Source organism: Sceloporus occidentalis, unplaced genomic scaffold (assembly GCF_023333645.1).
Source record: "Sceloporus occidentalis isolate IW3139 unplaced genomic scaffold, rSceOcc1.0.p SCAF_4, whole genome shotgun sequence".
NCBI classification, from domain to species: domain Eukaryota; kingdom Metazoa; phylum Chordata; class Lepidosauria; order Squamata; family Phrynosomatidae; genus Sceloporus; species Sceloporus occidentalis.
Window position 1 is genome coordinate 108,676,366 of NW_028316984.1, and position 25,805 is coordinate 108,702,170.

Sequence of the window (25,805 nt, forward strand, 5' to 3'; positions counted from 1 at the left end):
TCTTGGCTAGTGTGATAAGCTTATTAAAGTCTGAAACATATGTGCCCTGCAGAACAGCGAGACACCTAGGAACCTAGTTTGAGTGTTGACTGTGACTATAGAGACCAGGGTTTGATTCCCCGTTCAGTCATGAAACCCACTGAACATGCTCTCAGCCTCAGTCACTCAAGGGAAGGCACTTCCTCTGAACAAATCTTGCCAAGAAAACCCTATTATAGGGTCGCCTTAGGGCATAAGTCAGAAACAACTTGAAGAAACACAACAACAACAACTACATATGTCCCTTTTAGTTACATTATAAACTTATTCAACTTATTTATAGGTCAATATGGTAATGTGATAGCAACTCTCAGATTTTCCCATGCAGTTTCTTTCTGTCCTGAGCCAAGCAGACAGAGTAGTTGGTAATTGATTGACTGCTTTTTGTTTAACAGTCCCTTTCCAACCCACCTGTTTTGCTGTCTTGGGAGTGAAGGCTGAAACACTGAAGCCTTGCATTGATTGCTGCTTCCCTCTTGCTGCTCGCATACACTCACTGAACGAGCCTCCAAGTTTTGACCAAAACTTGCTCTTGACTTATACATGAGGTTGACTTATAGTCAAGTATATATGGTAGAAAATCAGCCTGTGTTTTACAGATTATAGCAAAGACTTTGACTGTATAGATTATATGAATCTTTCTTAAAGAAATGGGTATGTCACAACGTTTGATTGTCGTGACACGTAACCAGTACTCAGTATTGTCAGAATATGGAGAAACAGTGGTATCCAATTGGCAAGGGGGTCCAGCAAGGCTGCATTTTTATCACCCTGTCTGTTTAACTAGTATGCTGAATATATCATATTTAAAATAGGATTAGACTCCCACAGAGGAATATAGCAGGAAAATTGGAGGAAGGAACACTGACAATTTAAGATAAGCAGATGATACCACACTATTAGTCAAAAATAGCAAAAACTTGAAATGATTAGTGAAGAATGTCAAGGATGAAAGTGCAAAGGCAGTTTCACAGATGAACATTAAGAAAAATAATAATGGTGATTTACATAAATTTAAAGTAGATGATGAAGACATTGAAATAATTCAAGATTCTCCATATCTTGGCTCTGTCATTAATCAGAATGGCCACAATAGTCAAGATAGACAACTAGACAAGAGTCAACTAGACAAGATCGTGAAGTGTAAAGATCTATCATTGAATGCAGTGGGACCTTATAATCTGAAGGGGTTTGGATAGGAAACTACTTTTGCACTTTCAAGTCAGTCTGCAGCAAATTAAGTAGGCTTAACACAAAGGGAGAAAGAGTGAAGAGGAGACAGAAACTAAGACATTTTAAAAGCAGTTGAAAAGCGGGACAGCAGAAATTATTGGCAAATCAGAAATTCTAGCCAAATCAGGACAGTTGGAGGATATTTGTACTTTTTCTTAAAGATATAAAAATACATAGTATTTTCTAAATAGAATGCCTATCTGGGTAAGGGGTTTGGCCACTTTCTCCCACATCCCACCATTCTTTTCTGTCAGTCAGAGATCTACAAAGCTGATGGCATTCATTTGTCTGAAAGGGGAATAGGTTGTTCCTGGGGGAGTTGCAGCAAGGGGTAAAAGCCATGTTGTTTGGCCTTGTGAGTGAAAAGGACTGAGGAGATGCTTGTCGGTTGCCTGTGGCAGCTAGTGGGGGTAAATGTAAGTCTTTGGTGATCACCTTTAGCATCCTTTTGGTGTAAGGCAGGGCTGTGAAACATTTTCTTGTGGGATTCTGAAGCGGGGGGGGGGGGGGGAACGCTACCCTTGAGGTAAAATATGAGATCTGGGCTGTCATTTGTAGAGCTTTGAAACTTGTGTGGGAGTCCCCTAGGTTACCGTCCAGTTGCAGCCAGCCTGGGAGCAACCCAAGTATTTGGACTGTCCTTGGGGCTAAGGTGTTTTGCCCAAGGGAAGTCAGAAGAGGTTAGCAAGGGGTTGACACTTGGCCTCAGCTGGACTAATATCAGGTTGCTCTCCCCTCTTGCTTCATTTTCAGGCCAGCACATCTTAAATACATTAGATGAAATAAAATGGCCCTTCTTTAACACAATTTTCTGTGTCTGGTCTCTTTATTTCCATGGTTGGTTATCAATAGATACAGGGATGTTGGACTGATTGTTTGGGCTTAGAGAACCATAATACAGTATAACACTAAGAATGCAAACAGAGACTCTGACCTCCAGCTTTGCAGATCACTTACTAACTAAACAGATCACAGTGTCTTTGACTCTTTGGAACCTTGTAGCCACATTTGACCTAATAACCTATAGATGAAAGGTACTGGTCATATTATAAAAGCCTTGGTAAACGTTGCTTTCTACTGTCTTCTGCATGTGGTTGGATATAAAGAATAGAGAGGAAGGAAAATATTCTTATCACCAACACTGAATTCCAGGTTTGTTTGTTTTTAAAGCTCAGGAAATGGACACTAACTAGAAAGTTGATTGATAGGGATACATTCCACAGATACTCCCAAGAGAAATCAGTTTTATGAAGATCTAAAAAAAGTTTTACTGATATCTTTTCACAGAGGCATATGATATTTTAGCCTGCATTAGTAGAACTGCAGTTTACAAGTAAAGGAAAGTAATAGTCTCACTTTATTTCAGGCCTCATCTGGTGTACTGTGTTCAGTTCTGGGCATCTCATTTTGGGAAGGATCCAGTCAAGGTGAGGCAGGTTCAGAGAAGGGCAATAAGAATGATAAGGGGTATGGAAAACAAAACATATGAGGAAAGATTGGGAGAGTTGGCATTCCCAGCCTGATGAAGAGAAGATTAGGAGGTCACATGATTGCACACTTTAAATATTTAAAGAGCTGTCACAGAGAGGAGGGTGCAAGTTTGTTCCCTGGTACCCTAGAGGGCAGGATCGGGTCTAATATTTTTAAGTTATAGGAAGGTAGATTTCAATTGAAAATTACAAGGAACCTCTTGATGGAAAGAACTGTTCAACAATAGAATCAATTTCCAGTCAGCCTGGCATCAATACCAGATTCTGGGAAAGATTCTAGAACAGATCATTAAACAGACAGTCTGTAAGCACTTATAAAGGAATGTCGTGATGACTAAAAGTCAGCATGGGTTTCTCAAAAACAGATAAAGCCAGACTAACTTTTTTTCCTTGACAAACTTACAGGATAAATGAAGGGAATACTGTGGATATATATTTCAGTAAGGCCTTTGACAAGGTCCCCCATGATATTCTAGCAAACAAGCTAATAAAATGTTGTCAAGGCAATGTGACTGTTAAGTGGATTTATAATTGGTTGACTGGCTGAACGCAAACGGTGCTTACCAATGCCTCATCTTCATCCTGGAGGAAGCAACTACTTAGGTGCCACAGGATTCTGTCCTGGGCCCCCTGCTATTCAACATTTTTATCAATACCTTGGGTGATGGAATAGAGGGCATGATTATCAGGTTTGCAATGACACCAAATGAAGAGGGGTAGCTAATACCTCAGAAGACAGGATCAGAATTCAAAATGATTTTAACAGATTAAAAAGCTTGACCAAAACTAACAAAATGAAGTTCAACGGGAAATATGTAAGGTACTGTAAGGTTAACAATATTAACAAGGAAAAGTATTTGCAAGCCTGTCTGGATGCTTTACTGAAATCAATACAACTAATGAGAGAATAGGAGTAATATGACAAATACCAATTAAGAGAAAAAAAATTTTATTTTTCTTGTGGTTTCTTAATATTGGGCAATTTCCTGTACAGGAAAGTACTGAGAACACATTCATTTATCTGAAAGATTATTACAGAACAACAAGTCAGATGTCAAATGGAATAATGCCTTTCTCCCCACTGTTACACTTCTTATTAGTATTAAAACTACAACAGAGGAAGTAGACAACAAAAATCAGACTCAAAGATAATTAGATTTATTGTCCAGGGTGTGCTGTAATGTAAGTATTTTAAAAACATTGTCCATGAACTGCTAGGCATGCACTTTAAGACAAATTCTAAGATCTTTCCTTGGGATGCAATTTCCTTGCACAGAGGCTTTTGCCCTTAGGCAAATTGTCCAACTTAGTAAAATCATAACTAGTAAAAGCTAAACTGGAAAAAGAATCAACCTATTCAAAGAACCAGTTCTCAGTGTTAAGTTTCTAACTGGGATACAATACCTCACTGCAAGCAATCTGAAGCCAGTTCATTTTACTAACAATCAAACTGAGTGTTTCAAAGTGTTAGCACATAGTAACTTGCTCCAAAGTGTCAGGACATATTAACTCACTTTAGGAACTCTTTCCCAAACAATAACACAAGCCAAATTAATAAAACCACTTTAACAGGCTCTGTCCCTGTCTCCTGCTTTTAAACAGGAGACGGACCCTCTTATTCTATCTAGTTGCCATCACCCACTAGTTCACCCCATATAACTCAGTAACTTAATGAGAAATTACTGGGAGGTTTAACTTGCACTTTCCCACCTCTGGCTCTGAAGAGAGTTTGCCTCCATCTCCCATGTCAGAAGAGAATCCTATACACACATACATGCACACACAGAGCAAAGTCACGTGAAGAGAAAATGGAAAAGAAGAGATCTTTTCAGGAAAACTTTTATTCTAAGCAAGCAATCTTACATTAGCAAAAGGGTATCTTGAACTTCCTTCAGGTTATTACTTAAGAGTAATAATAATAATAATAATAATAATAATAATAATGTTTATTTATATACCACTTTTCCAAATTAGATCAAAGTGGTGTACAACAGGAAGTACAATATAAAGTAAAAAAACAAACAAACAAACATAACAGGCCTCTCTCCCCCTCAAGATGGTGGTCGGAAGAGGGCTCTTAGTCTTTCAGGCCAGGCCTCTCTCTCCCCAAAATGGTGGTTGGAAGGAGGGCTTTTCTTCTTCCAGGCAGGCAGTTGGAGCTTGCCTGCCTCTTTCCCCTCAAGATGGTGGCTGATGGGAGGGCTTTTCTTCTTCCAGGCAGGCAGTTGGAGTAGTCTCAAAGTTCCAAAGTAGTCTATATCATATTCATGTGAGGTTAGAAAGTAATGTAATACCTAATGCAACTAGCTGAACATTCCTACTGTACTCACAGTACAGATGCTGTTTGTGTCTTTGAATGTTCATGGAAGGTTGAGAGTCTGGACCTCTTTGTCCAGCCTATAACCAAGCTTCATAGGGGGGACTGAGGCAGGTGACATTTCTCCATCAGTCCCTAACTCACTCAAGTATCAGACCTCTCTTGAGCAGCAACCATCTTCTAGAATCTCCTAGCCAAACAACAGAGCAACCCATTTATGCATTTAAAGTCCAACTCGGACCTACTGCAAATACAGAAAATGGAGAGTAGGGTGGGTGGGCCTGATTATAAAAACAAAGGGAACAGGAAATTTCATTGTGCCCATGACAATAATAATAATAGTCTTACCCACCTCTCCCCATGGGCCAACGTGGGGAACAACAATTAACAACTGCATGGCATCAGTTAAAACACATCAGTTAAAACACACATCCATTTAAAAGGACACACAAGATGTACACATGTTGAAACAATCCACACTTAAAATTCATTATTTAAAATTCACAATTTAAAAAACATCTGGATAAACCTGCCAGAGGAGACTGGTCTTTAATCCTGTTTTAAGTTCAGACAGCACATCCAGCTGTCAAATCTCTTCCAGCAGGACATTCCACAGTCTAGGGGCAGCTGAAGAAAATGTCCTCTGCCTGACAGCTGCCAACCTCATTCTGGCTAATTGAAGTAAATGTCCACCAGAGGACATGTCCCTCCAGTCTGTGCCTGAATGCTCCTTTTCTTTCAATATGACTGAGATACTGGGAGCAAAATCAGTTGATAGACAAGACTTCAGAGAGGAGAGGACCATATAAATAAGCAGTGAGCACTATCATCTTTTTTAAGGCCATTATTGCTTATATAAAATACTGCCTATACCATGTTTTTTAAAAATATATATTGGTATACATTAGTTAATGAAATACATGTGTTCCTGGGCATTACTTCTTTAACAGAAAATTTGGTACCAAAAGGAGAAATTACTTGCAAAGAATAGGGATTTGTTCCTACACCACAAAAAAGAAGAGCAATTCAACACATTCCAGCAAACCTTTATTCAGAACTAACAGTATGCACATGTTAAATGAAGCAACCAGGTCAGGTAAGCCTTGCATAAATAAATAAAAGCATTCTGAGCCTTCTAATGAACGATTCATCCAAAATACATCCGGGGATTACTTTTTCTTTCACCATCTTCAACCCTTATGATTTACATTTTGGTGGCCAAATATCTAGATCTATGGGTTGGATTTTTTTTTTACATACTAGAGGGAGGTAGTGAGGTTTATCTGCTATCTTCTTTCACACATGTTGAATAAGGGATTCTGTAAATATCTACTGTTTACTCTTGCTTGTTGTAAACACATGTCCATGGTCCACAGTGTAACTGGCTAGAGTAGTCTCCTGTTCAAGCCTGTTTATTGCACTGCATACTACATACATGTGCTTCTCCAGCCCTCCTCCACAACCCACCCAAGGTCAACCAGGAGAGGACTAGGAGAAAAAGGGAGGGGAATTAGGCAAGGGCAAAAAGCCATAATAAAAAAAGAGCTTTCTTCAGAGGATTTGTTAACTGAGTCAAAAACAAATTTAACAGAGGGGTTAATGTTTTCCCCAATACACACATTCACATTCTCATTTCTCCTGCTGCTTACCAGATTTTCCTCCAGCCAATCACGTATACAAGCAGCTGTGGTCCCTGGTATCTGATTTCGTAAAGCTTCTTTTTCTTGAGGATCCTTGAGCATCTCAAGTGCCAACTTCAAATCTTCTAATAGGTGAAGGATTTGGAGTGTACCAAAATACATTGACTGAGCAGGTGACACCATGTCATAGACTCCATTTGTATATTCTGCAGCTGCTTTGGTACCTAAAAGAAAAATAAAAAGAATTAAAGAAAAAAAAAACATGGAAAACCAGCTTTTTAATATATACAAAATATTCCTGTATCATATGAATGCATTCCATATGAGTCCATCTATGTCCAAAATGTATTAGACTTGAGTAATTTTTTAAAAAGATTGTTAGTTACAATTTATCACTGAATTCCAACCATTGATTACAAACAGAAACAGCAGATCTATTGACAAGGAGCTTAAAATTACTAAACACTTCTGCACCAAAAGCCCTCCTCCCCTGATGTGCAAGACCGTTTCCTCTTTTTTAGAGATACTTAATAATTTTATAATAAGGCTTCAATGATTATTAAACTGTATATCTTCATTGGCCTGTGCCACTATATCTTTGGGGAGATTTTATGAGGGAGTATTGAGAAATTACAAATAGTATTAAGATATGTCTTACTTTATAACAAGAACACCTATGCATTCTATGAACTGGTTAAATGGAGGGTGGGGTGAAAGGAATCTGATCTAGTCCCATCATTCTTTCTTTTCTATGCTGACAAAACTGGACTCAAGCTGAAAGGATGTTCAACTGTTGACATGCTCAGAAGGAAAGGCACAACATATATTATGGGAACATGGAATGTGAGACACATGAACCAGGGGAAGTAGACATTGTTAAACAATGGAATGTATAAAAATTGCAATACTTAGGGTGGATAGGAATGTGGCATTTTCAATCAGATAATTACATAATGTTTCACCCAGGAAATTAAAATGGTGTGAGATTAAAAGAGAGCAAAGATGTAGCAAAAGCAGTCAAGGAATATAATGCAAAGCATCATTACATAATATCAACAAGACTTCAGAGAAACCCCATTAACATAATCTAAGTTTGCACTCAAATTACAGAGTCAGAAAAGGAAAAAAAAACTTGAGAGACTCTAAGACAGAGTCCAGGAGGAAAGTGATCACAAAACAAACAGGACATGTTGGTAATTATAAGTGACTGGACTGCAAAAGTAGTAAACAGAGTAGAAGCAAACATTGCTGGAGAATTTGGCCTATGATGAACACATAAGGCAAGAGAGTAACAGCTTTAATTTTGTGAAGCCAGCAGTTTGTTTATCACAAACACATTCTTCAGGCAACCAAAAAGGTGGTTGTATTCATGGATGTCACCTTATGACAAATAGAGAACTCAAATAGACTACATAATTGGAAGCAGAAGATGGAGAAGCTACATTTCCTCTGCAAAAACAAGATCAGGAACAGATTGTGGCACAGACCACAAACTACTAAAATGAAAAATTAAAGTTAAAAGGGAACACTAAATCAATCATTGTGCCAGAATACAACCTGAAGAAAATCCCTGTAGAATTTAAAGGTAATGTAAAAATTGTTTTGCACTATTAAGCTGAACTGACTGAGAGCCAGAAGAACTCTGGGCTGAACCAAGGGGCATTGTGAAAGAAGAATTAAAAAAACAAAACCACCACTATCTATAGCTCAAAAAGAAAGGAAAGGATCACTGGATGACAGAAGAAACTTCAAGTAATTAAGGAGAGAAGAGAATTGAAAAGAAAAGGTGACAGAAATAGAGTCAGAACCTGTTGCATGATTTGTGTGTAAGCACAAGAAGAACTGCTCTAATAGTCAATGGAGAGAAAAACAAGATGCAGCAAAAAGAGAAAGAACAAGAGATCTCTTCCGCAAGATACGAGAAATGAAAGGGAAATTTAGACCAAGAATGGGGATGCTTGATGGCCAGCAAGGAAACATATTATATGACCAATCATATATAATATGAAATAAAAAGATGATGGAAACAATACACTGAAGAATTATATAAAAGAAATGAAAGGGTGACAAATTCATTCAAAGAAGAACCATTTGAAGATGAACCTACAGTTTTAGAAAGTGAAGTGAACATTTCAGAACATTTGTGAAAAATAAATCACCAAAAACAGACAGTATACCAATAGAGGTGCTTCAAGCTACAGAGCCAGAATCTACTCTAGTTCTAACCAAAATCTGTCAACAAAAACAGAAAAAAAAAATGTCGCAGATTGGAAACAACATACAGTCCAATCCTCAAAAAAAAGGGGGGCACCAGAGATTAGAGCAACAATCGGACATTTACATTAATTTTCTGTGCAATTAAACTAATGCAAAAAAGTCTATGAGATTTTTATCATATTTGGAGCAATAAATGCCAGCTAAGATGAATTCAGAAAGGGAAGAGGAATTATACAAAAATGGTTGGGTAATGGAATACACCAAAGAATTTCAGAAGAAAATCAGCCTGAGCTTTACAGATTATAGAAAACCTTTGCATGTGTAGGCCATGAAGAAGTATGGATTGCTCTTAAAGAAATGGGTGTACACATTGATAGATTATCTTAATGTGTAGCCTGTACTTGTGACAATAGGCCACTGTTAGGACAGAACATGGAGAAACAAAATTGTTTCCAAATTGCAAGGGGCATTTTGTCATTCTATCAGATAAGGCTGCATTTTTCATGCTAACTGTTTAATTTATTAGTTAAACATAAAACACCCTTCATCTTCCATCTTGAGGGAGAGAGAGGCAGGCTAGCTCCAACTGTCTGCCTGGAAGAAGACAAGCCCTCCCTTCATCCTCCATCTTGAGGGAGAGAGAGGCAGGCTAGCTCCAACTGTCTGCCTGGAAGAAGACAAGCCCTCCCTTCATCCTCCATCTTGAGGGAGAGAGAGGCAGGCTAGCTCCACCAGGCCTGCCTGGAAGAAGACAAGCCCTCCCTTCATCCTCCATCTTGAGGGAGAGAGAGGCAGGCAACTCCACCAGGCCTGCCTGGAAGAAGAAAAGCCCTCCCTTCATCCTCCATCTTGAGGGGGAGAGAGGCAGGCTAGCTCCACCAGGCCTGCCTGGAAGAAGACAAGCCCTCCCTTCATCCTCCATCTTGAGGTAGAGAGAGGCAGGCAACTCCACCAGGCCTGCCTGGAAGAAGACAAGCCCTCCCTTCATCCTCCATCTTGAGGGAGAGAGAGGCAGGCTAGCTCCACCAGGCCTGCCTGGAAGAAGACAAACCCTCCCTTCATCCTCCATCTTGAGGGAGAGAGAGGCAGGCTAGCTCCACCAGGCCTGCCTGGAAGAAGACAAGCCCTCCCTTCATCCTCCATCTTGAGGGAGAGAGAGGCAGGCTAGCTCCACCAGGCCTGCCTGGAAGAAGACAAGCCCTCCCTTCATCCTCCATCTTGAGGGAGAGAGAGGCAGGCTAGCTCCACCAGGCCTGCCTGGAAGAAGACAAGCCCTCCCTTCATCCTCCATCTTGAGGGAGAGAGAGGCAGGCTAGCTCCACCAGGCCTGCCTGGAAGAAGACAAGCCCTCCCTTCATCCTCCATCTTGAGGGAGAGAGAGGCAGGCTAGCTCCACCAGGCCTGCCTGGAAGAAGACAAGCCCTCCCTTCATCCTCCATCTTGAGGGAGAGAGAGGCAGGCTAGCTCCACCAGGCCTGCCTGGAAGAAGAAAAGCCCTCCCTTCATCCTCCATCTTGAGGGAGAGAGAGGCAGGCTAGCTCCACCAGGCCTGCCTGGAAGAAGAAAAGCCCTCCCTTCATCCTCCATCTTGAGTGTGAGAGAAGCAGGCTAGCTCCAACTGTCTGCCTGGAAGAAGACAAGCCCTCCCTTCATCCTCCATCTTGAGGGAGAGAGAGGCAGGCTAGCTCCACCAGGCCTGCCTGGAAGAAGACAAGCCCTCCCTTCATCCTCCATCTTGAGGGAGAGAGAGGCAGGCTAGCTCCACCAGGCCTGCCTGGAAGAAGACAAGCCCTCCCTTCATCCTCCATCTTGAGGGAGAGAGAGGCAGGCTAGCTCCACCAGGCCTGCCTGGAAGAAGACAAACCCTCCCTTCATCCTCCATCTTGAGGGAGAGAGAGGCAGGCTAGCTCCACCAGGCCTGCCTGGAAGAAGACAAGCCCTCCCTTCATCCTCCATCTTGAGGGAGAGAGAGGCAGGCTAGCTCCACCAGGCCTGCCTGGAAGAAGACAAGCCCTCCCTTCATCCTCCATCTTGAGGGAGAGAGAGGCAGGCTAGCTCCACCAGGCCTGCCTGGAAGAAGAAAAGCCCTCCCTTCATCCTCCATCTTGAGTGTGAGAGAAGCAGGCTAGCTCCAACTGTCTGCCTAGAAGAAGACAAGCCCTCCCTTCATCCTCCATCTTGAGGGAGAGAGAGGCAGGCTAGCTCCACCAGGCCTGCCTGGAAGAAGACAAGCCCTCCCTTCATCCTCCATCTTGAGGGAGAGAGAGGCAGGCTAGCTCCACCAGGCCTGCCTGGAAGAAGAAAAGCCCTCCCTTCATCCTCCCTCTTCAGGGAGAGAGAGGCAGGCTAGCTCCAACTGTCTGCCTAGAAGAAGACAAGCCCTCCCTTCATCCTCCATCTTGAGGGAGAGAGAGGCAGGCTAGCTCCACCAGGCCTGCCTGGAAGAAGACAAGCCCTCCCTTCATCCTCCATCTTGAGGGAGAGAGAGGCTGGCTAGCTCCAACAGGCCTGCCTGGAAGAAGACAAGGCCTCCCTTCATCCTCCATCTTGAGGGAGAGAGAGGCAGGCTAGCTCCAACTGTCTGCCTAGAAGAAGACAAGCCCTCCCTTCATCCTCCATCTTGAGGGAGAGAGAGGCAGGCTAGCTCCACCAGGCCTGCCTGGAAGAAGACAAGCCCTCCCTTCATCCTCCATCTTGAGGGAGAGAGAGGCAGGCTAGCTCCAACTGTCTGCCTGGAAGAAGACAAGCCCTCCCTTCATCCTCCATCTTGAGGGAGAGAGAGGCAGGCTAGCTCCACCAGGCCTGCCTGGAAGAAGACAAGCCCTCCCTTCATCCTCCATCTTGAGGGAGAGAGAGGCAGGCTAGCTCCACCAGGCCTGCCTGGAAGAAGACAAGCCCTCCCTTCATCCTCCATCTTGAGGGAGAGAGAGGCAGGCTAGCTCCACCAGGCCTGCCTGGAAGAAGACAAGCCCTCCCTTCATCCTCCATCTTGAGTGTGAGAGAAGCAGGCTTGCTCCAACTGTCTGCCTGGAAGAAGACAAGCCTTCCCTTCATCCTCCATCTTGAGGGAGAGAGAGGCAGGCAACTCCACCAGGCCTGCCTAGAAGAAGAAAAGCCCTCCCTTCATCCTCCATCTTGAGTGTGAGAGAAGCAGGCTAGCTCCAACTGTCTGCCTGGAAGAAGACAAGCCCTCCCTTCATCCTCCATCTTGAGGGAGAGAGAGGCAGGCAACTCCACCAGGCCTGCCTAGAAGAAGAAAAGCCCTCCCTTCATCCTCCATCTTGAGGGGGAGAGAGGCAGGCTAGCTCCACCAGGCCTGCCTGGAAGAAGAAAAGCCCTCCCTTCATCCTCCATCTTGAGGGAGAGAGAGGCAGGCTAGCTCCACCAGGCCTGCCTGGAAGAAGACAAGCCCTCCCTTCATCCTCCCTCTTCAGGGAGAGAGAGGCAGGCTAGCTCCACCAGGCCTGCCTGGAAGAAGAAAAGCCCTCCCTTCAGCCACCATCTTGAGTGTGAGAGAGGCAGGCTAGCTCCAACAGGCCTGCCTGGAAGAAGAAAAGCCCTCCCTTCATCCTCCATCTTGAGGGAGAGAGAGGCAGGCAACTCCACCAGGCCTGCCTAGAAGAAGAAAAGCCCTCCCTTCATCCTCCATCTTGAGGGGGAGAGAGGCAGGCTAGCTCCACCAGGCCTGCCTGGAAGAAGAAAAGCCCTCCCTTCATCCTCCATCTTGAGGGAGAGAGAGGCAGGCTAGCTCCACCAGGCCTGCCTGGAAGAAGACAAGCCCTCCCTTCATCCTCCCTCTTCAGGGAGAGAGAGGCAGGCTAGCTCCACCAGGCCTGCCTGGAAGAAGAAAAGCCCTCCCTTCAGCCACCATCTTGAGTGTGAGAGAGGCAGGCTAGCTCCAACAGGCCTGCCTGGAAGAAGAAAAGCCCTCCCTTCATCCTCCATCTTGAGGGAGAGAGAGGCAGGCTAGCTCCACCAGGCCTGCCTGGAAGAAGACAAGCCCTCCATTCAGCCACCATCTTGAGGGAGAGAGAGGCTGGCTAGCTCCAACAGGCCTGCCTGGAAGAAGACAAGCCTTCCCTTCATCCACCATCTTGAGGGGGAGGAAGGCAAGCTAGCTCCAAGAAGCCAAGGCCTCCCTCCAGTCCATCTGCCTTGGTCCAGGCCTCGGAGGTTGAGAAGAACTGCTGGACCTGATCCCCTTCCCCTCCACCATTCCCTTCTCCTTTTGTGTTGTGTCTTTTTAGATTGTAAGCCTGAGGGCAGGGAACCGTCTAATTTAAAAAGATTGTATGTACAGCGCTGTGTAAATTTACAGCGCTGTGTAAATTTACAGCGCTGTGTAAATTTACAACGCTTTATAAATAAAGGTTAATAATAATAATAATAATAATAAGAAGAAGAAGAAGAAGAAGAAGAAGACGACTCTGGGGAAGGAGGTGTAAAAATCAGAGGAAGGAAAATCAACAATTTAAGATATGCAGATGACACTATACTATTAGAAGACAGCAAAGCCTTGCAACAACTACTAAACAAAGTCAAAGAAGAAAGTTCAAAGGCACATTTAGAGTTGACCATTAAAAAAAACAAAAATGATGACAACCAGTGATTTATATAACTTTTAAATAATCAGTGAAGACACTGAAAGTCACTGATGTTCAAAAATCAGAAGATCACTTATGAAGGAACCAGACAAGATTCTTATCACTGAATACCAATGTCAGCATTCTTCATGCAATTGTGTTTACAATTTCTATGCAGGACTGTGAAAGGTGGACAGTGAAAAAAATGATAAGAAGAGCATAATCCCATTTGAAATGTGGTGTTGGTGGAGATTTCTGCAGATACCATGCACTGCCCAAAAACACAAATAAATGGATCTCATAGCAAATCGCACCAAAACTCTCCCTAGAAGCCTAGATGACTTAACTGAGTCTATCATACTTTGGACACATGATAAGAAGACATGACTGATAGAAACGACAATAATGCTTGGCAAGGCAGTATGAAAAGAAGATTGCACTATAAGTGGATAGGCTCAATTAAGGAAGCCAGTCCCTGAAGGTCTATTATTTACAGAGTCCCCATATGCTGAAGTTGACTTGATAGCAGTTAACAGAACAAATGCTAACAAAAAATAGCATAATTTCCATGGATTCTCAGAAGGCGCTCAGACAACAAACAACAGAATTATCATCTATTACAACAGAACTCTGAAAACAAGGAAAGTGAAACACACCTTTAAAATTAACCCTAGAAAGAAAATTCATAAAAGAAAAGCTACTAAGATTTAACCGATTTCAAATTCATACAGAAATAACTTCCTCAAGGAGGTTTTTCATTTTACGTACTCTTTTACCCCCTCCAAGTTAACATAAGTTTTTAATTTACTATCATTATCTTGTTCTACTAAAAATGTCAAGGGAGATATCAAAAGCATTTTGAATTCTGAAGAATGAGAAACCTGCAATAGTCCCTAGCAACCATTAGATGTCACTGTTTTTTCAGAGACATATCTGAAAGCACCATGAAAGACTTTCTGCAGAAAACAGTGTATTTTTTTTATTATACTCAGTAAAATTAAGCAAGTTTCATTTAAATAATTAATAAATACTTTTACTTAACTTTCACATAAACACTCCAATGACTTTATTTGTATAAACTAGTGTTGCCAGGTTTTCAAAATAACAATACATAACAGTAAAAATTCCTGACATATAGGTAGTCCAGTGATGTCCAAACTCTGGCCCTCCAGATGTTTTGGACTTCAGCTCCCAGAAGTCTCAGCCACTGTGGCCAATGGTCTGGGATGCTGGGAGCTGAAGTCCAAAACACCTGGAGGGCCAGAGTTTGGACATCACTGGGGTAGTCTATCAGGAGTTTGTATGCTACCTAAGTACCCAATGAAAGTATTGATTTCAGTTAATTTAGCAATGTGTTTCTATATTTATAAATGGCCCACACCCAAAACATGGGATTTGGGGACATCTTGTTCAATCTATACAATAGGAAAGATTTGCAGCCCTCAAACGGGACAATCCTCCTAATAAGGGATACTTGCCCCTCCGATAATGGACAAGCTTTCTTGCCCTCAAATAAAGAACTCCCCTTATAATAAGAGACAACTGGCAACCATGACCAGGGCATAAACAGGGAGATGAGTTAGGCATACTGAATTCATCTTATGAACAAGAGGAAAACTGTTTGGTATTTAATTTTCATTTATAATGTTCCAAGTTGAAATGATTGTTTTAAATTTTATATTCCCTTATTTCATTCACAGTGATACTCAAGATGCCTTATGGAAAAGAGGGCCTATCGGCTTCTTATCAAAAGTTGGTAAATAGGCAACCTGACTATTTCCTACACATTTCTTCTTTTTTATTATTTCCCCAAAAGAAATATATTCATTCCCACATATCTAGCTTAGATGAGCCATGGACTGCTTTGCACTTATATAGGGACATTATTCTTCTATGTTTTTGCAAAGAGAATAAGTTTTCTCAGTGATTCCTTTAGTACTGGTGAGTCGTGAAGTTGTGTTTTCCAGATCTGAGTAACATAATTTTGGAGCTCACAAGAAGCTTAAACGAAATATGGGATTAACTAAGAAATTTCCCCTCTTCCCTCACACCACAGCATGAGACTGTTTTGTTCCAGGACTAATTAAGTAACTTCTAATTTATCTAATCCAGACTCTTAGCAGTCTGGTGCTGTGATGTGTCTACCTCTCAGTACTGAGGATTAGAGTGACAAGTGCAATAAGGTGCTCACATGCCCTACACTGAGTGATGCAGAGCAGGGTGGGAGCTGGGGTTACAAGATGTATTCCTCACAGTTCTGCATGTTTCATTTTAACTTTAAAGGGGATATGATGGGCTTTAAGAGCCCTTAAGAGGAAGTACTCATTCCCCCTCCAGGTTGCTAAAAGCTCTTAGGGACTCAAGCAGCCCAGTTCTAATTCTTCCTGCCCATGACTCCTAGAGGCCATTGAGTATTCTCAGTTTGTTTGAGCTTTCCTGCCTCCAGTGTGTATGTATGTGTGTGCTTTCAAGTCACTTGGCAGCCTATGGTGACTCCATGAGTTTCATAGGGTATTGTTAAGTTAGAAATACTCAGAAGTGGTTTTACCAGTTCCTTGCTCAGAAATATAGCCTATAGCATCTGGTTTTCACTGATAGTCTCCCATCCAAGTACTAACCAGGGCTGACTGTGCTTAGCTCCCAAGATCATACAGGATCTGGTGCCTTTAGGTTATTTAGGCTCCTGCCTCCAACAGCCAATTCAGTGCTGGGGAGGTCTCTCTCACACCCTTGCACTTTTCTGCTCTGGAAGATTCAAATCTGTCCTTTTAAATAGAAAAGCAAAATTGTACAAATATCTATAGGCGAATATCAATTAGGAGTAATCAGACAACTGAATGCAATATTTCTGTTCCAGCAATTCCTCTTCATTACTAAATCCAGCTACATATCTGAAGCAAATTTGCTTCAGATGTTCATTTTGCTCATACCCAACATTAGCTTCCTTTTTGAAAACCCAATAAATTTAAACTAATTCATACTGTTAAAACCTTATCTCAGACAGACAGTGCTAGAGCATGTAGGCCATTGTGAGTGTTGATGTTTGTGCTGGATGGTGAGGCTCTTCGCTTTTGGGCCTGGTGATGACTGTGAATTAGTCATATTCAGTCATCATGAAACAGCATTCTAATTACGTACACAAGAATTACCCAGGAGCTACAGCAGTGTTTGATGAAGATGCAGATGGACACTCAATCAAGGACATGACACATACTGGCAGGTCTAGAAGAAGTGATCTAGAAATTACCTTCACCCATGAAATGAAACTGAAGATGAGTGAAAAAGAATTCTTTTTGTGCAAATCAAAAAACAGTGACTCATCATGGAACTTACAACATATCTGAAAAACAAGGGATTTCCAGTCCTTCAAGCTAGTTTTCATTGTTCAAACATCTGTCAAGACAACCCTGTCCACTGACATAATCCTAGTAACAGATGATACTGATTTGTCCATCCAGCTTTGCTTTCAGGCTAACAAAAAAGACAAGAAAAAAAAAGAGGCCTCAAAGGCTTGAAAAAGTACAATTGCTCAAAAAGAAGAAGTAACCAAAATATTCCTATTACACATGCTGTCCTTGGTTGTGACACAGCTTCCAGGGTTTGTGGACTTAGGAAAGGGATTATCATATATGCAATGATAGCCAAAACATTGCTGATCCTTCACCAAAATCTTGTGTAGGTTGTTACTGCAGTAGAAAAAAGCTCAAGGAATCCTGTATAGTATTCTATCTGAAATAATAATGAATGGTTATGGTCTGCAAGTATTCTGTGAGGAAGTGGCTAGTTCCTCAGTATTTCTTTAGCCTCAACAAGGGACTCCAGCACAATCCTCAATACCATTATTTGAAAGTATGAGGATAATGGAGCAGAGGACAGATTAGGGGAATTTCAGTACCGAATAAGTAAAGAGATAGTAGAGGAATATCTTGTTAATCTAAATGAATTTAAGTCTCCAGGACCAGATGAACTACACCCAAGGGTACTAAAGGAACTGGCAAATGTAATATCGGAGCCATTGGCAATCATATTTGAAAACTCCTGGAAAACAGGAGAAGTCCCAGCAGACTGGAGGAGGGCAAATGTTGTCCCCATCTTCAAAAAGGGGAAAAAAGAGGATCCTAACAATTATTGTCCAGTTAGTCTGATGTCTATACCAGGAAAGATTCTAAGCAGATGATTAAAAAGAGAGTCTGTGAACATCTAGAAAGCAATGCCATAATCACAAAAAGTCAACATGGGTTTCAGAGAAACAAGTCATGCCAGACAAATCTAATCTCTTTCTTTGATAAAATTACAAGCTTGGTAGATGAAGGGAATGCTGTGGATATAGCATATCTTGATTTCAGTAAGGCCTTTGACAAGGTTTCCCATTACATTCTTGCAAACAAGCTTGTAAAAGGTGGGCTAGACAAGGTAACTGTTACATGGATTTGTAACTGGTTGACTGGCCAAACCGAAAGGGTGCTCAACAGTCAAGAGAAATAATAGTGCCACTGTATTCTGCTTTGGTCAGGCCCCACCTGGAATACTGTGTCCAGTTCTGGGCACCACAATTTAAAAAGGATGTGGAGAAACTGGAGCGTGTCTAAAGGAGGGCGACTAAAATGGTGAAAGGTCTGGAAACCATGTCCTATGAGGAACGACTCAGGGAGTGGGGATGTTTAGCTTGGAGAAGAGATGGTTAAGAGGTGATATGAAAGCCCTGTTTAAATATTTGAAAGGATGTCATATTGAGGAGGGAGCAAGGTTCTTTTCTGCTGCTCCAGAGAACAGGACGCAGAACAATGGATGCAAGCTGCAGGAAAAGAGATTCCACCTCAACATTAGGAAGAACTTCCTGACAGTAAGGGCTGTTCAACAGTGGAACAAACTCCCCCAGAGTGTAGTGGAGTCTCCTTCCTTGGAAGTCTTTAAGCAGAGGCTAGATGGCCATCTGTTGGGGATGCTTTGATTTGGATTTCCTGCATGGCAGGGGGTTGGACTGGATGGCCCGTGCAGTTTCTTTCAACTTTATGATTCTATGATTCTATAAGTACAGATACGGACAGGGAAGGAGTTTTTCAAGCATGTTTGTAATGACTAGGGGTGGTTGAAAGAATTGGATGGTACTCCAGAGAATAGGACATGGAACAATGGATGCAAGGTAAAGGAAAAGAGATTCCACCTCAACATTAGGAGGAACTTCCTGACAGTAAGGGCTGTTAGACAGTGAAACACACTCCCTCGGAATGTAGTGGAGTCTCCTTCCCTGGAGGTCTTTAAACAGAGGCTTGATGGTCATTTGTCAGAGATGCTTTGATTGAGAGTTCCTGCATGGCAGGGGGGTTGGAATGGATGACCCTTGTGGTCTCTTCCAACTCTACGATTCTATTATTCTATGATTCTAAACATTAGAAAGAACTTCCTGACAGTAAGTACTGTTTGACAGTGGAACACACGCCCTTGGAAAGTGGTGGAGTCCCTTTTTTTTTTTTAAAGGTTTTTAAACAAGAGGCTGGATGGCCATCTGTCAGGAAGTGCTTTGATTATGGGTTCTGCATAGCAGGGGGTTGGACTAGATAACCTTTGTGATCTCTTCCAACTCTATGATTCTATGTGCCAAAGACAGTTGTGACATGCAATGAAATAAAACTGTAGAGAAAAATAGGTAAGTGCACCATCTTACACAAAGGAGTTTATCCCACGGGAGGAATATCACATAATTTCAAATGAAAAGAAAGTGGGGCCAGAACTCATTCAAGTGAATTCGCTAGTTTGGCAAATTTACGTGAATTCAAATTGCATTCAAACTGACTTCCCATTGCCCAAAAATAGCTTGCCATTGCCCGAAATTGTGTGTGGTAGTCTATCATGCAATAATGTGAAACCCCATGATTGCATTCGGACTGACTTCCCATTGCCTGAAATTGCATGTGGTTATCTATCACGCAATAATGTTAAACCCCATGATTGCATTTGGATTGCCATTGGATTATACTTCCAATTTCCCTTGTCTGATAAACTCCAAAGTGTGTACAGTCAGTGACTGAGTACTAACCACTCAGCTGAAAAGTGCAACTGTTAGTATGGTTGTTTCTTCTGCTGCTCTAATTGCTCTATCAAAAATAAAATGTTTTAAATTCATACTTATATTTACAGAACAAAATGGGCCAGTCACTCCCTCTCAATACAGCCTACTTCACAGAGCCACAGAGAAGTTCTCATGTAGTGTGTGAGTGTGTATGTGTGCAAGATCCATATTTGCTGCTTAAACTTTATGAGTTTTAGAGTGGGTTTTAAAATCATAGTGCTGTCAAACACAAAGAACTGATTTGAGACAGCATCCTTGTGGTGTCTTCTTTATGCCATTTCTGTAATGTTATTTGTTGTTGTTAACTGCCCTCAAGTTGTCCCTGACTCATGGTGACCCTGAGGCCTTCCTAATTGAGTCAATCCATCTGGCATATGGTCTCCCTCTCTTTCTATTGCCCTCTACCTTTCCTAGCATTATTGTCTTTTCTAATGAGTCGTGCCTTCTCACAATGTGGCCAAAGTATAACAGGCTAAATTTGATTATCTTGGCTTCCAGGGAAATTTCTGGCTGTATCTGCTCAAGAGTGCACTTGTTTATCTTTCTGGCTCTCTATGGTATCCTCAGCACTCTTCTCCAGCACCACATCTCAAAACAGTTGGTTTTCCTCTTATCCACATTCTTCACTGTTCAGCTCTTGCATCTGTACATGATAAAATAAATGTTAGTATGGCTTATAATTTCATTTTTCTGGACTTAATGAAGAACATCCAGCTCAGAGTAGCCATCTGTAGGTCTGTCCAGTTCTGGTGTGGAAACTCACTATGTAGTCAGGAAGAGCCATATAACAACCCTTGCTACATGTTACAGAAATGGCATAAGGATATCCTATGAGGGTGTTCTCTAAAACAGATTCCATGTGATGAGTAAAATGCATGAAAAAGAGCAAATAAGATTGCTGTGGCATTGTAAAAATGAACAAGTTTTATTTGGTGTAAGATTTCACACACTATTTTGAGCTGTATTCTATGAAATTAAGCTTTTTGGGACTAAAATTGGATTGACCCCTAACTAGAATGGATACATTCAAGCAACAGCACTTATGTTAATTTTAAATGTTGGTTAATAAGTTCCATCATTTCACTGTGCCTGCTCTAGGTAGGATTAAAATCAGTTTTAGCCCTTTGTATTTAGGGACACAAGCTAACATGGATGAGACTCAGGTCCCAAACACACTGCAGAAATAACCCGGTTTGAGACCACTTTAACTGCCCTGGCTCAGTGCTAGGGGATTTTAGGAACTGTAGGTCCGTTACAAACAGGTACCCTAGGACGGACTCAGTCCGTGCTATGGCGGTGGCCGTTCCACACGGCCGCCACCATCTTGACGTAACGGACGCTCTGCGTCCGCACGTCGCACCCCAGAAGTGACGCCGCGAGTGCGTGACTAGCGCCTCATGGCGTCTTTTCCCGGGGCCCAGGAAGGAGCGCGATTTCTGCACTCCTTCCTCGGAGTGTTCGGGAGCCGTGCGGTTTAAAGGCTGCAATTCCCGGACGCTGCAAGCGGAGGCAGAGCCAGACCGCCGCTTCTCAGCGGTATGTAACCCGCCGTAGTTTTGTGAGACATTTAGCCTTCTCTGTCAGATAGAGAGCTCTGGTGCCACAGTAAACTACAATTCTCATGATTCCCTAGAACTGAGCCAGGGCAGTTAAAGCAGTCCCAAACTGGATTATTTCTGCAGTGTGTTTTGGACCTTTGTTCCAAAAAGGTATCATCAGATTTGAAGCATGTTACTGCATAGCTGCTATCATTCAGGATGCTTGGAGATGTTTTACCATTCATTAACCTTTTCATTCTTTCTGCGCATGATTTGACATTTTTCTGCACTGAAGTTCTTGCCAAGGATAATACATTTAGAAGTGTATATTTTTAGTGTGTATATTTTAGAAATGTAAATAAGAGAATGGAGAAGAAAAATGAAGTTGTACCTTTCATCATTACTACTCATTTCATTTGTTGCTTCTAATTTATGTAACTTGTTTTGTATGTCTTACTGAATGAATAAATACAAATATGGAGCCAGATTAAGAACTAAATGAGAGAAATTAGAATCCTTATATCTTTAGTGTCATGTTTATGCTCAGTTGGTTAAAAACAGAAAATGGTATGGTTTAGATCATTCCTTGAATTTCTACATCACTTCCCTCTCTGTGTGTACACAATCCCTTTTGATCATGAGTTCCTCTGCAGGCAATGTTCTTTTTTCTTCTTTTTTTATTCCAGACAGAAATCAAAATAGCTAATATGGCAGCTCCAGCAACTTGGGATAAAAATAACAGTACAAAACAATGGCACGTGTTTATGACTGGAAAAAGACGTAGGGACATTATCACAAGATGTAGGGACGTTAACCCAACTTTACAATTTATCAATGCCCATTAAAAAAAAGTTTATAAGGAGTGCCTCTACCACATCATCTAAGTCATCAATAAAAATGTTGAAGAGTGCCAGGTAAGGAATCCAAATTTCAAATCAAGATTGACAAGGAAAAATCAGGAACCACCTAGTTAACCTAAATGAGTTCAAATCTGCAAGGCCAGATGATCTTTATTCAACATTTTTATTAATGACTTAGATGACAGGTAAAGGCACTCCTTATAAACTTTTCAGATGATACAAAACTGGGAGGATAGCTAACAGGAATTCGAAAAGACATTGATAAATTGTAATGTTGGGTTAAAACTAATAGAATGACATTCAACGGTGATAAATGCAAAATTCTAAATTTAGGCTGTAAAAATAAAATGAACAGATATAAGACAGGGGATACCTGACTTAGCAGTATTGCCTGTGAATAAGGCCTTAAGATTATTATTGATATATTGAATATGTCCCAACAGTGTGATGCTGCAGCAATGAAGGGACATAGTATTTTAGCCTGTGTTAACAGAACCAAAATTTCTCAGACAAGGGAAGTAGTAGTCCCACTATATTCTGCACTGTTCAGACTTCATTTGGAGTAGTGCATTATTTCATAATCTACAGTGCTATATAAATAAAGCATAATAATAATAATAATTTTAAGGAGGATGTAGACTAGTTGGAGCAGGTTCAGAGAAGGGTGACAAGGAAGATCAGATATATGGAGAAAAATATATGAGGAAGGGTTGAAGGAGTTGGGCTTTTCTAATAAAAATGCATGATGCATGAAAGGCTTTTTTTCCCTTTCTCCCTCCCCTCTCGCCACAGGATTGTTAGGAGCTGCATTTTTTATCACTCCTTTATGATTTTCCTTCCTGAGAATCTTTTTCCTTAAGCATCTCCTGCCATGGGATTCCACCAGTGTTTCCCTGAGCATAATAAAATCAGGTTTCCTGAAATTCAACATCTGTGTTTGACTCTACTCTCCTTTGGCCCATCCCACTAACTACAAACTCTAGCATTACACAGCCACTTTCCCCTAAAGAAGTGACTTTTTTAATTCCAGTGATCAACTCTGCCCTGCTGGTTAGGATCAAATCCAAGATTGCTCATCCCCTTGTTCCTTCCTCTGTTATCTGCAAGGCATATCGGAAATTTGTTGGAGCCTATGCTTGGCAGAATTAGGACCTCATCACACGGGGCTTTTAGAATGGGCCCAGCATAGAACGAAAGGAGGCGGGAAGGGAACAGAATGGGGAAAGGACGCATTTTACCACATGCCAGAATGCTGCCAAACAGTTCCTGAAAATCGCCTTCTGTGGGAAGGTTGAGGAATGGAACAGGGACTTCTGGCGGCATTGGCAGCATTCTGGCATGCAGTAAAATGCATCCTTTCCCCGTTCCATTCCCTTCTCGCCCTCTTTCATTCCATGCCATTTTCATTCCCCTAGCCCATGCGATAAGCTCCTTAGTCTCCCAGCAGATGTGAGAGTAACTGAAGTCCCTCACAATGATTAATACTTTGATTTTTGAGCTATTTGAGATTTGTTTCAGAAAAGCATAATCCATTACCTGTTCTTGGTTTGGTGGTCTGTAATAAATTCCTACCACAATGTTGCCTTTACTCCTTTCTCCATTTATTTTTACTCACTTGCTTTTGACTGGTCTACTCTGATCATTCTCAAGAGTATAATAAGAAGTCAGGGGCCTCTCCCATAGAACATCGCTCCATACTTGTGGAACACAAAGGAAGCCTCCTCCTGCAAATCTCAGTGCTTGGGCAGGTATATACAGGGAGAAGCACTTGAAACTCTATGATATATAGGAGAATTATGCAGTATTTTTACCCTACAAGATTCAGTTTAGACTAACTAAAATGAATTTACAAGCCAGTAAAAGAACTGTTAAAAGAATCAGAGGATTTTTTGTTGTTGTTGTTGTTTTATGTGGTTTGTTTGTTTGTTTGGGGGTTTTTTGAGAAAAGGATGGGAACATTTAGCTTTTTCTGATATTTAGCATTTCAATTCAGCCAGTATGGTCATAATAAAAGATTATGAGGGCTGTAGACCAAAACATCTGGAAGGCCCAAAGTTTTCATCCCTGCTGTGAGGTGTCTTACATATAGCTTAAAATTTCTACAAGTACATTGTCACTTGCTTCTTCACAAGAGGGAATTGTTTAACAGAGACTGTTCAAGGAAGCTTTGCTGTAACCTTAATTGCAAACACAACTAAAAGACACTGGGAACTAGCCACAGAAGAATCTAGAAAAAAACTGGGAGCACTATTCATGATACTCTGCACGGAGGAGGAGGGGGGGTTGTTTGTTTTTTGTTTTCTAGATTTGACCATTTTTAATGTCACCAAGACCAATAGGGCTGTTACTTTATCAGATTTAAGGCTGTTTTCCAAATGTAAGAACAGCCTTTCACAATTTTTGTATTTACTAACTCCTAGTACATTATTCAACTGAGATGAAAAAAAGGATACTTAATTTGTTCCCTTTATGGAGTTCATGTACCACAATAGAAATAATAACAACAGGAAAATTATAACAGTCCAGTAACACAAAAAAAGGAGTAATGCAAATGAACTATGTGCTATTGACAGAATTAAAATCTATTCTGGAAGCCTAAGAAATTATTACAGATGAAGACTCTCAACAGTCTCATAGACATTACAGCTATTAGTGTGTAGTTACTAGACTCAAAGTTAATGACTCTTTTCAGTTACAATTAAAATAATGTGGACTGAGATAGAACAACCTTTGTCAGTGAAGTACTGAGAACAAACTTCTGAAATTATTATTTCCATGACAGAAGATAAGCGAGGACACCACTATCAAATTAAAATAGCTCTTTCTGCCCCTTTTACAGTCAGTTACCCTTCCCTAAGGAGAAATATAAAATGAGTACATCATGATACTCTGGAAAATTATACAGGAGACATGGATTTAAAGATACTTTAGCAAAGCCATTTTATCAGTACACCACCATTATTATTATTATTATTATTATTATTATTTGTCTGTATCAAAATTTCTCAAATATTGGGACTCAAGGTGGTTCACAATTTACAAAGAACAATACTACTAAAGTCATACAAAATGTGCACATTAAAATAGAATAAACTATTCACAATATTAAAATAATTCAGACTAACAGTTAAAGAATACAATTCAATTACAAAAAAAGCTATTAAAACCAGTTCATTTTAAAACAATACATTTTAAAGTAATCCCATGGTCTCTTCTTTAAAAACTTTTTGTTTTAAAAGCCTGTCAGAATAAACAGAGTTTTGTCTACCAATGGACATGGCATTGCACCCCAAAACTCTGGCCAATATCTCCCAGTGGTGACAAAACAGAACCCCAATGGACCACACAGGCCGATGGCGTGTCCTTCAGCACCACCTGAATTCACCCCTCAAAGACATGTCCTTCAGCACCACCTGAATTCACCCCTCCAGGAAGGGATGGCCACTGTAAAACAATATCTTCAAGTCCCTTCTCAGTGAGGTGGTCCAGAAAGATGTCATAGTTGATCATACTGAAGCCAATAAGAAGTCCAGCAGAAGCATCAGGAACATACTCCCTCATCCTGTTTCCAGTGTAGATCATTCATCAAGGTAACCAAAGCTGTCTCTGTTCCATAACCAGGCATGAAACCAGAATGAAACGGATACAGATAGCCTGTTTCATCTAGGAACTGCTAGAGCTGAGAAGCTACCACACAATGCAATAACTTGGCCCAAAATTGGTATGTTTGACACTGGCTGTTAATTATCCATAACAGACAGATACAGGGATGGCTTTTTCAAAAAAGGCCCAACAACTGCTAGGCAAAGTGGAACTCT

At 41.3% G+C, this 25,805-nt stretch overlaps 1 protein-coding gene across 6 annotated transcripts in view; it reads right to left on the bottom strand.

Annotated features, from left to right (window-relative positions):
* LOC149314491 (liprin-beta-2-like) overlaps positions 1-25,805 on the bottom strand; it is a 183,877-nt gene that overhangs the window by 100,653 nt on the left and 57,419 nt on the right. For all 6 annotated transcript variants that reach the window (XM_089521240.1, XM_089521235.1, XM_089521234.1 and 3 more), the window contains exon 3: positions 6,729-6,943. In XM_089521240.1, the coding sequence (XP_089377366.1) occupies positions 6,729-6,943 (215 nt within the window). The remainder of the gene's footprint in view (positions 1-6,728; positions 6,944-25,805) is intronic.